Raw genomic sequence first — 12469 nt, 5'->3', positions numbered from 1 at the left:
GACATTGGTGAGGCAGCTGAGAAATAAAGTGTATTTTATTATTAATTCCTGAGATCAGTCTCAAACCTGCCCAACCTATCCCACGCCAATTGCTGGACTTTCACAGAGGTTACTAGGTCACACCCAGTTCAAACCACATTTGAAAAAAAAATAATAATAATGTGGCTTGCAATGTTCTGCCTTGTAATAATAAACATCATAAAATAACTAATAACAACAAAAAAAAACTGCTAATGCTTACATAGGTTTTTAATTAAAAAAAAAAATGAACATTTTATTTAGTACAAAAATGGTATTTACTAACATAATATTATTACTAAAATAGTTTCTAAAAGTGTTCTAGGCTACCCTAGCCTAGAATTAGGGTTGTGGCTAGGGTTGCTATCTGTTCAGGGTTTGGGCTAAGGCTAAAATAGGTTATACCTAGGGTTAGGGCTAAAATAGGTTATATCTAGGGTTAGGTTTTGGGTTTTTAAGGTAAAAACAGTATAGGTTTATAGCTCTCCTGCTCCTCCCCGTGGCCTTCTGTGGGTACTACATAACTAATTCGCGACATTTGCTAGGCTCATAATCTGAGGTAGTAACTGCGTCTGATTTACAAATCAATGAGCTAAACCTATCCATTTGGTTTGCAACTCAGTGAACCTGCTGCATCCGCTCAATTCTATACCTGCGAACAAAATTATTTTGACGCATATTAAATTACCCAGCAGCCATTTGTTGTAATGTAAAAAAATATTCTGGTTGTTTAAATCGGCCACACATCTACTAATTCAAGGGTTTTTCTTTATTTTTTACTATTTTCTACATTGTAGAATAATACTGAAGACATCAAACTAGGGTGGCAGGTAGCTTAGTGGGTAAGAGCGTTGTGCCAGTAACCAAAAAGTCGCTGGTTCTAATCCCCGAGCCGACTAGGTGAAAAATCTGACGATGTGCCCTTAAGCAAGGCACTTAACCCTAATTGCTCATGTAAGTCGCTCTGGATAAGAGCGTCTGCTAAAATATAAATATGGAATAATTTAGTAACCTAAACAAATCAAAATGTATTTTATATTTGAGATTCTTCAAAGTAGCCACCCTTTTGATGACAGCTTCGCATACTCTTGGCATTCTCTCAACCAGCTTAATGAGGAATGCTTTTCCAACAGTATTTGCTGAGCACCTGTTGGCTACTTTTCCTTCAATCTGCGGTCCAACTCATCCCAAACCATCTCAATTGGGTTGAGGTCGGGCGATTGTGGAGGCCAGGTCATCTGATGCAGCACTCCATCACTATCCTTCTTGGTCAACAAGCCCTTACACAGCCTGGAGGTGTGTTTTGGGTCATTGTCCTGTTGATAAACAAATTATAGTCCCAACAAGCAAAAAACAGATGGGATGGGGTATCGCTGCAGAATGCTGTGGTAGCCATGCTGGTTAAGTGAGCCTTGAATTCTAAATAAATCACTGACAGTGTCACCGGTAAAGCACCCCCACACCATCACACCTCCTCCTCCGTGCTTCATGGTGGGAACCACACATGCAGAGATTATCCGTTCAGCTACTCTGCGTCTCACAAAGACACTGCAGTTGGAACCAAAAATCTCAAATGTGGACTCATTGACCAAAGGACAGATTTCCACCGGTCTAATGTCCATTGCTCGTGTTTCTTGGCCCAAGCAAGTCTCTTCTTATTATTGGTGTCCTTTAGTAGTGGTTTCTTTGCAGCAATTTGACCATGAAGGCCTGATTAACGCAGTCTCCTCTGAACAGTTGATGTTGAGATGTGTCTGTTAATTGAACTCTGTGAAGCATTTATTTGGGCTGCATTCTGAGGTGCAGTTAACTCTAATTAACTTATCCTCTGCAGCAGAGGTAACTCTGGGTCTTCCTTTCCTGTGGCGGTCCTCATGAGAGCCAGTTTCATCATAGCGCTTGATGGTTTTTGCGACTGCACTTGAAGAATCATTCAAAGTTCTGGAAATGTTCCGTATTGACTGACCTTCATTTCTTAAAGTAATGATGGACTGTCGTTTCTCTTTGCTTATTTGAGCTGTTCTTGCCAAAGTATGGACTTGGTCTTTTACCAAATAGGGCTATCGTCTGTATATCCACCCTACCTTGTCACAACACAACTGATTGGCTCAAACGCATTAAGAAGGAAAGAAATTCCACAAATTAACTTTTAACAAGGCACACCTGTTAATTGAAATGCATTCCAGGTGACTACCTCATGAAGCTGGTTGAGACAATGCCAAGAGTGTGCAAAGCTGTCATCAAGGCAAAGGTTGGCTACTTTGAAGAATCTCAAATATAAAATATATCTTGATTTGTTTAACACTTTTTTGTTTACTACATGATTCCATATGTGTTATTTCATAGGTTTGATTTCTTCACTATTATTCTACAATGTAGAAAATAGTAAAAATTAAGAAAAACCCTGGAATGAGTAGGCGTGTTCAAACTTTTGACTGGTAATGTATATTTAAAAAAAATATATATATATTAAAACATCGCCTTTGTAGCTCAAAATCATTGTAATGTGGTTAACCTTAAAGACAATACAATATGACAGACCAGTAGACAGACTGACAGGTAGACAGACAGACTGACCGGTAGACAGACTGACAGGTAGACAGACTGAAAGACCAGTAGACTGACAGACAGACAGACAGACAGACTGTTTGTAACAGAGATATATAATCTACACATCGTGTATGACCAGAATGAAAATGTATGCACTCACTAACTGTAAGTCGCTCTGGATAAGAGTGTCTGCTAAATGACTAAAATGTAAATGTAATATTATTTACAAACCATTATTGTCAAAAGCTCTTACATAAGAACTTACAAAGACTTCAGAACTGGCAGCAGACATGCTCAGACTTCAATGAACATAACCATACACCACTTAAACTGGTACAACACTTCCACTCATGGGTGGCCAAAAATAATGAACTGACAGCAACGCCCCGACTAAGCCACACCTCAAATATAATTTCCCAGTGTGCCTTTTCGACTGAATGTAATACTTTATTTGTTAGTGACAGAGACATGGTTGTTGAATTCATTCATCTTCAGTCATGTGGCCTTCAGCTAGTGATTTCCTAGGCAAATGTCATTAAAACCTCTTTATGACAATACATTACATATCTCATAAAGACTTAGTTTGAGGCCTAGTGTTACCCAAATACAGTGGCCTGAAACTTATGCTTTACAGGACACATCAGGCCTGCAAGTTACATTATGCAGTCTTGCAAAGTGATGTGTAATTCCTATTAGAATCCAACCAGAGCTATGATATCCAACAGTTGGATTTGTATTCACCCGCAACCTGTATTCAGAATGAATATAAAAGTCAGGAAAATTGACAAACCATTCAGTAACCATTCAGAATAACCATTGCAGTAACAGGTGCAGTAAATCTAACTAACTGTTTGTACGAGTTTAGAAAAATATATGTTATTTATCTTTGTGTAGCATAAGATTAACCAATCAAGCAATGTACATGCAAAAACACAGACCTTAAAAAATATCCTAAAGTAATATCTATACAGTAAAATCACCAGTGTTAAATTCACAGTGTCAAAAGTGGTCAACTCCCATAGAGTTGTTTTAGCAATTGGCAGTGCCAAATGACCACTAGCATCAGTGCTGAAAATGGGTGTTTATTGCTAAGGTATAACATTTTACTCTATAAGTGTAGACTTTTACTCAGTAAGTGTAAACATCATCACAACCCTGCCCATACATTCAGTTTCTGCGTAAAAGTTTCCTATTTTCTCGACGCAATTGTTGGATCAACAACATCTGAATTTGTTCCACGCAAAGGTGAGTTTTAAACAATTATTTCACTGATATTATTTAGCTATTTTAATTTAAATACTTCATACTTGGTTGTCAGATTGCAGTGTAACATACAATATCTAACAGTTTTGATTGTGTGTGTGCATTTAATGTTAGAGTTACTTGCGTTTCACTTTTTGCACATCTTTGCTAGATAGCTAGCATGTTAGCTAACTAGCTCGCCCCTGTCCTGTGCAGTTAGTCTGCTCCATGTGATGGTTCCATGGGCGCGTCTCATTTCAGCACCAAGCTTTTTTAGCCTCATGCTAGTTTGTTCTCTTTGTTTCAACTGCTTACTTTATATTGAGAACTAATCTGATTAAGGTGAGTTGTTTATTTAGTCAAATTATAACTGAATGTTCGACTTGTGGGTGATGCTTTTAGATAAATATTGTGGCCATTGTATCGGCAGCTAGCTAGTCTAGATAACTGTGTTTCCCACTCGCTTTATCAACAGTTCATTTTGGCGGTCTTATAAGACTGCTCCTAGAACATGACAACATAATATAGTGACTAGCTGGAATTATGAGTGTATTTTACTGGACTAATTAGGCCGTGTCCATATTTTTGAGTTGAATAGTCTGTTTGCTGTAGTTTGGGACCTGCTTCAAGAAATATCATACAAGTTGTGGTCATGATCCAATATTTTCATAATATACTTTGAAATTAGCATTGCTAAGTAAAGGAGTATTGGTAAAAACATGTGTAGTCATCCTTATAATTTGTCATGATTGAAATAGAAATGTAATGCTTTTTCATCCATTTTGGCCTTATCTCATAGCATTAACTGCTTTCAGACCTAGTCTTGCTGATCAGGGTGAAATTCAATGGTGAACAAAAATATGTCAATATCATTGACCTGACACTTGAAAACCTTTTGATTGGAGGTAAACTTGTAATTTTGTATTGGAAATAAATGTATTGTTTTCATACATTTACAAGTCAGTCTGATTACTCTTACCATTAAGATTGCAATTATAATTGTAGGTTGTTGTTTTAATGTTTGTCACAGCGTTCCTGAAATTTGAGATCCCACTTACTAGTTTATCAGAGGCAAAGCTGGATGATGGGTATGGAACTGAAGTTGATGGGAATGTGTTTGAGGAGGTGGTGAAATGGCCAGATCTTGGTGTTTTCAAGCTCACACTGAACAATCATGCTAAAGGTATGTGCTGGTTTTCAAGTCTTGGTCACTTTCAATATAAACATCCATTTGACATGCCTGTATTGTCATCTTTGTATATTTCAGAACATTCCCTGATGAGTCCTGTCTCTGCCAGTTCTGTGATGGGTGGTTCAGACCATGAGTCGGATGATACAATCATTTTGAGCGAGGATGGAAGCCCCTCACGAAAGCGTCAAATATCTAATAATTGTCACGGTTTCGGCCGAGGCTGCTCCTCTTCCTTGTTCGGGCAGGCTTCGGCGGTCGTCGTCTCCGGAGTACTAGCTGCCACCGTTCTATGTTTCATGTTCTTTTGGTTTTGTCTGTTTCATAACACCTGTCCCTTATTTGTGTATTAATTGTTTCCCTTATTTAGTTCGTGTGTTTGGGTCAGGTGTTATGCGTGATTGTTCATTGTCAGCCTGCCTCTGTGAAGTTCGGATTATTTCTCTCGTTGTGTTTTACCGAGAGCTCGCACTGTGTGCGCTTTTCTTGTTTTGACGCACTGTGTGTTTTGTGCGTAATTGTGTGCGCCACCCGGTTGGGTTGGCTACTCCTTGTTCTCGTTGCTTTGGGAACATTACTAAAGACGGTTGAAGTCATCCTGGGTCCTGCGCTTGATTCCTTCCACTCACCTACACACACCACTCTGACAGAATCACGCATCAATCATGGAATCAGCAGGAGCGACCACGCCGACAGCCGAGATGGCAGAACGTCTTCGTGGTCAGGAGGACCGCATCAATCAGGTCTGTCACGCCCTGGAGGGAGTGATGAATACTCTGCACCGATGGGAGACCAGCGGGGTTCCCACACCTCCACCAACCGAACCAGCCCCATCGGTCAGCCCCCCCGTCTCATCTCCGGAACCTAGTGGGATTCGGCTCTCGCTCCCGAGGGCGTACGACGGCTCCACTGCCGGGTGTCAAGGATTCCTGCTGCAGGTGGAGCTCTACCTCGCCACCGTCCACCCGGCGCCCTCGGGACACGAGAGCGTCTCAGCCCTCATCTCCTGTCTCACCGGCAAGGCGTTGGAGTGGGCCAACGCCGAGTGGAGGAGAATGGACGCCGCTACTACGAACTATGCGGAGTTCTCCCGCCGCTTCCGTGCTGTGTTCGACCATCCACCGGAAGGGAAGGCGGCGGGGGAACGTCTGTTCTACCTCCGACAGGGGATGAGGAGCGCCCAGGACTTTGCCTTAGAGTTCCGGACCCTAGCGGCTGATGCAGGGTGGAATGAGCGGGCCCTTATCGACCATTTCCGCTGCAGCCTCCGGGAGGACGTCCAGCGAGAGTTGGCGTGCAGGGACACGTCGTTGACGTTCGACCAGCTGGTCGACATGGCCATCCGGCTGGATACCCTGCTCGCCACCCGTGGGCGTCCCGGAGGGGGGGGTTCGCCCATTCCACTCTCCAGCACCTCCGAGCCGAGCCCTATGGAGCTCGGAGGTGCTGGCGCTAGGGAACGGAGGAGGAGGAGCCCGAGGGGACCCGGCCCTTGCACCAACTGTGGTCGTGGAGGACACACCGCGGCTAGGTGTTGGGGCGGGTCCTCCAGTGAGGGAGATGGCAGGTCACGCATTGGGGGGTCCCCCCAGGTGAGTAGGCGCCCTGCTTACCCAGAGCTTTCTGTCGTGCACCTAACCTTGCCTGTTTGTTTCCCACAGGTTGCACCTCGTTCCCAGCATAAGGCGCTGGTAGATTCAGGCGCAGCTGGGAATTTTGTAGATCGCCAGTTCTGTATAGAGTTAGGGATTCCCCTCCTTCCAGTGGATAAACCTTTCCCCGTCCATGCCCTAGATAGCCGTCCGTTAGGGTCTGGGTTGATTAGGGAAGTCACAGCACCCATTCAGATGACGGCGCAGGAGGGTCATGAGGAGAGAATTCAGCTCTATCTGATTGACTCTCCTGCGTATCCGGTAGTGCTGGGTCTTCCCTGGTTGATGACTCATGACCCTATTATTAGGTGGCGAGAGAAAGCTCTTAAAGGGTGGTCTGCTCAATGTGAGGGGCGGTGTCTGGGTGTTTCCATAGGGGCGACCTCGGTGGAGAGTCCGAATCTAATGCCAGCACTGCAGATTCCCCCCGAGTATGAGGATTTGGCACGGGCGTTCAGTAAGACTCGGGCGGCGCAGCTGCCGCCTCATAGACGGGGGGATTGTGCGATAGATCTCCAGTCAGGAGCAGCTCTCCCGCGGAGCCATGTGTATCCCTTGTCTCAAGAGGAGAGAAAGGCTATGGAGACATACATCTCTGAGTCTCTGAGACAGGGATACATACGGCCCTCCGTTTCACCCGCTTCCTCAAGTTTCTTTTTTGTAAAGAAAAAGGATGGAGGTCTGCGCCCGTGTATTGATTACCGCGGTCTCAATCAGATCACAGTGAAGTACAGCTATCCACTTCCTCTGATTGCGACTATGACGGAGTCACTGCACGGTGCGCGGTTCTTTACAAAATTGGATCTTAGGAGCGCATATAACTTGGTACGCATTCGAGCGGGCGATGAATGGAAGACAGCGTTTAGCACGACTTCCGGACACTACGAGTATCTAGTCATGCCATATGGGTTGATGAATGCTCCCTCAGTCTTCCAATCCTTCGTCGATGAGATTTTCCGGGACATGCAGGGACAGGGAGTAGTTGTGTACATCGACGACATTCTGGTGTATAGTCCTACCCGTGCTGAGCATGTAGCCCTGGTGCGCCGAGTATTGAGGAGGCTGTTGGAGCATGACCTATATGTCAAGGCAGAGAAATGTCTGTTTTTCCAGAAGTCGGTCTCCTTTCTGGGTTACCAGTTGTCTGCGTCAGGGGTGAAGATGGAGGTAGACCGGGCGTCAGCTGTGCGTAATTGGCAGACCCCAACCACTGTGAAGGAGGTGCAACGGTTCTTGGGTTTTGCGAATTATTACCGGAGGTTTATCCGGGGTTTTGGACAGGTGGCAGCTCCCATAACGTCTCTGTTAAAGGGGGGTCCGGTGCGCTTGCGGTGGTCAGCTGAGGCGGACAGGGCATTTGGGAGACTAAAGGACCTGTTTACCTCGGCGCCGGTGTTGGCGCATCCGGATCCTTCTTTACCGTTCCAAGTAGAGGTGGACGCGTCAGAGGCCGGGATAGGGGCCGTTCTTTCCCAGCGTTCTGGTACTCCACCTAAACTCCGTCCCTGTGCGTTCTACTCTAAGAAGCTCAGTCCGGCGGAGCGGAATTATGACGTAGGAGACAGGGAGCTGTTAGCCGTGGTACAGGCCCTAAAGGTGTGGCGGCATTGGCTCGAGGGGGCTCAACACCCTTTCCTCATTCTAACTGACCATCGTAACCTGGAGTACATCCGGGCAGCTAGGAGACTGAATCCTCGCCAGGCTCGTTGGACTATGTTCCTAGCCCGGTTTGTGTTTAAGATCACATACATCCCTGGGTCCCAGAACGGGAAGGCAGATGCTCTGTCTCGGCGGTATGACGCAGAGGAGAGGGCAGTTGAGTCCACGCCCATACTACCGGAGTCTTGTCTGGTTGCTCCGGTGGTGTGGGAGGTTGATGGTGAGATCGAGCGGGCGTTACGCACCGACCCGAGTCCTCCACAGTGTCCTGTGGGTCGGACGTACGTTCCGCTCGAGGTACGCGATCGCCTCATTTGTTGGGCTCATACGTCCCCCTCCTCTGGCCATCCGGGTATCGGCCGGACAGTGCACTGCCTTAGCACGAAGTACTGGTGGCCAACGTTAGCTAGGGATGTGAGGATTTATGTCTCCTCCTGTTCGGTGTGTGCCCAGTGTAAGGCGCCCAGACATTTGCCCAGGGGTAAGTTACAACCCCTGCCTATTCCACAACGACCCTGGTCCCACCTCTCGGTGGATTTTGTTACCGACCTCCCCCCCTCACAGGGGAATACTACCATCCTGGTCGTTGTGGATCGGTTCTCTAAGGCCTGTCGTCTCCTTCCCATGCCGGGTCTACCCACTGCCCTACAGACCGCTGAGGCTCTGTTCACCCATGTCTTCCGGCATTACGGGGTACCCGAGGATATAGTGTCTGACCGAGGCCCCCAGTTCACCTCTAGGGTGTGGAGAGCATTTATGGAACGGTTGGGGGTTTCGGTAAGCCTTACCTCGGGGTACCACCCGGAGAGTAATGGGCAGGTTGAACGTGTCAACCAGGATGTGGGTAGGTTTCTGAGGTCATACTGTCAGGGCCGGCCGGAGGAGTGGGCGAGATATGTGCCCTGGGCCGAGATGGCACAGAACTCTCTTCGCCACTCCTCCACCCAACTAACCCCTTTTCAGTGTGTATTAGGGTACCAGCCGGTTCTGGCACCATGGCATGAGAGCCAGATCGAGGCCCCCGCTGTGGATGAGTGGGTGCGGCGCTCGGAGGAGACGTGGGACGCTGCACACGTCCATCTGCAGCGTGCCATACATCGACAGAAGACGAGCGCCGACCTACACCGCAGTGAGGGGCCAGTGTACGCACCTGGAGATCGAGTCTGGCTCTCAACCAGAAACCTGCCCCTCCGCCTGCCCTGCCGGAAGCTGGGTCGGCGGTTTGTGGGGCCATTTAAAGTCCTGAGGAGATTGAACGAGGTGAGTTATAGGTTAGAACTACCTGTTGATTACAAAAATATTAACCCCTCGTTCCATGTGTCTCTCCTCAGGCCGGTGGTAGCTGGTCCACTCCAGGACTTTGAGATTGAGGAGACTCCTCCGCCCCCGTTGGACATCGAGGGGGCTCCGGCGTACACCGTGAGGTCCATCCTGGATTCTAGACGCCGGATGGGGGGTCTTCAATATCTCGTGGAGTGGGAGGGGTACGGCCCGGAGGAGCGGTGCTGGGTGCCAAGGAGGGACGTCTTAGACCAGTCCCTACTGACCGATATCCATCGGGGTCATCCTGCGCGCCCTGCTCCGCGTCGTCCGGGTCGTCCCCGAGCTCCGGGTCGGCGCACGGCTGGAGCCGCGCGTCAAGGGGGGGGTACTGTCACGGTTTCGGCCGAGGCTGCTCCTCTTCCTTGTTCGGGCAGGCTTCGGCGGTCGTCGTCTCCGGAGTACTAGCTGCCACCGTTCTATGTTTCATGTTCTTTTGGTTTTGTCTGTTTCATAACACCTGTCCCTTATTTGTGTATTAATTGTTTCCCTTATTTAGTTCGTGTGTTTGGGTCAGGTGTTATGCGTGATTGTTCATTGTCAGCCTGCCTCTGTGAAGTTCGGATTATTTCTCTCGTTGTGTTTTACCGAGAGCTCGCACTGTGTGCGCTTTTCTTGTTTTGACGCACTGTGTGTTTTGTGCGTAATTGTGTGCGCCACCCGGTTGGGTTGGCTACTCCTTGTTCTCGTTGCTTTGGGAACATTACTAAAGACGGTTGAAGTCATCCTGGGTCCTGCGCTTGATTCCTTCCACTCACCTACACACACCACTCTGACAATAATGAAGCAAAAAATGTAAGTTTGTAATTAATTCTTCAATTCACTTGCCATCAAATGGCTTTTTCACTGCTGTTTTTTTACAGCTAAAAGAGAGCATACTGAAGAAAAAGCCTGGTGGAGAGGTTGTTATCAAGGTATACTCCAAAACTAAAAGCCTGACTGACTGCACCAGACGAAAGATGATCAACATTCTTGTTTCGGCTATGACAGAGACGGGTAAGTTTAAAGGAAAGATTCGTAATGAAAATTGTTGAGCATTACTTGCTTCCATATCTGCTGAATGTTAATGACTTCTTATCAGTATCTCAGTCACATAATTGGTTAGGCTACTGCTGACCATCCGCTACTATTGGTAGAATATTTATCTTGTACCAAACTTGATGGGCATGATACTGCTTCAGAAATCACTCCTGATATGTAGCTGACGGGAGATTCTGTTTGGTTATTTGTTTTTTCTTTCAAGATTAGTAACCATGCTCATTTTCTTAAGGATCATTATTATGACCCTAATATTGGAGAAGGGTACCTCTCGTATAGAATCAAAACCGTTCAGAGGAATTTGGCTTCATCTGAGAAATGACCCACTCAACTATACTCTGGAGGGTCAACTGCTGAGAGGGAGTCCAGTTCATCCACTTTGGTTACCCTGAGTGAAGACCAGTGCAGAGAGGCCATTTCTCTTATGAAGCATTCTTCTGATGAAGAAACAGTCAAACAGAAGATTAAATTGACCTTTGAGTACAGGAAGAAGATGACCCACGACCCGAGTAAATGCTCCACCATCCTAACCGAATTTCCACGCTTTCTGGATGTGAAGAGCTTGGTAAGACTTTTTTTAAAGAACAGTTTTAAATTGTATAAATTGCATTTAATCTCTAGATGCCAATTCAGGTTGGCCAGTAAATTTAAACAAAAACAACACTTCCGAAAATAGTAGTTCAATTAATGTGTATGCTGGTGATTTACTCAAACTCTGCTTTGGAGTTTAAAGTGGAATATTTTGTGAGAAACCAATTGACTTTCACAAAACTAATGATTTGTTCTTTGTCTTATTTGTTTCAGATTGAACATGATTTTGTGCTGCTGTTTGGAGAGGGAACATCAGCCAAGTTTCTGGAAAGGTGGCCAACCACATTCAAGCAAAAGATCATCATGCTAAGCAAGACCCTAAGCAAGGCCACTCAGGGAGCTGAACTTCAGGAGCTGATCCAGATGGCAGAATCTGCAGTTGATGAGGGAGCTGACACGAATGCTGATGGTTAGATGATAATAATTTTATCATTTATATTTCAAATAACTCTGAAATGTTAATGTCACTGATGGAATTTACCATTTTAATCAAGATCTCTTCTTTGTTTAGGATGGGACGCTGACCTTTCCTCCATCCTTCTCATGCTCCATTTGATTCCTCCTTCATCACAAGGCTGCAAAAAAACAGGCAAGATGCCTGCATCCCAAGCTGAACAGCATCTTGTGATGTTCCAAAAGGTTTGTATTGGCATTCTCATTCTTGGACAGTGCTGCAGCCGTTATGATGAACTAATGATGGAGTTAGTTTTTGTCGTCTTCAGGCAGGAACCAGTATCCAGGAGCACCTTGATGCGATTGACCAGAGCCGCCAACCATATCTTCTTGCAGTCGGGACCAGGAAGAGCAGCATCCATGCTTACTTCATCATCCTGGACAAGCGAGCCTTGCAAGTCAACGAGTGGTCTTGGTGCCTTTGATTAGCTTTTCAAGACTCGCTTTGTTTTTGGTACTGCCTACAAAACAATGCTGCGCAACATGTATACCTTCATACAGTCAACCGTGTACAACATAGACATTGGGAAGGTTAAGGAGACTCCAAGGGTTGCTGAGCTCAGAGCTAGACTCCTGCACTAATGCCGATGAAGTTATGATGATATGTTTTGTTTGCCATGCTAGTCATGGAAGTACCAACTTGCTCGTGAGGCATCTCAAGTTGATGCATGGAATGTGCCTTGGTAGAACTCTTAGACTAAAATGTGGTCAAGCAGATTGTTGTCGTGTATTTGGTACATTTTCAGGCTTTAGGAAG

The 12469-nt window shown here is 46.1% G+C and overlaps 1 protein-coding gene across 1 annotated transcript in view; it reads left to right on the top strand.

Moving 5' to 3' along the window:
* The window catches only part of LOC311135374 (chemokine-like protein TAFA-5), a gene marked incomplete at both ends in the record, with an annotated part of 224058 nt that extends 212385 nt beyond the window's left edge, over positions 1-11673 (top strand). Inside the window, one exon of the mRNA XM_084169313.1 lies at positions 11473-11673. Coding sequence (XP_084025439.1) covers positions 11473-11673 — 201 coding nt within the window. The remainder of the gene's footprint in view (positions 1-11472) is intronic.
* Between the last annotated feature and the right edge of the window lie 796 nt (positions 11674-12469).

Source organism: Coregonus lavaretus (genome assembly GCF_964263955.1).
Source record: "Coregonus lavaretus genome assembly, chromosome: 9".
Classification (NCBI taxonomy): domain Eukaryota; kingdom Metazoa; phylum Chordata; class Actinopteri; order Salmoniformes; family Salmonidae; genus Coregonus; species Coregonus lavaretus.
This window is presented reverse-complemented; position numbering and strand designations above follow the sequence as displayed.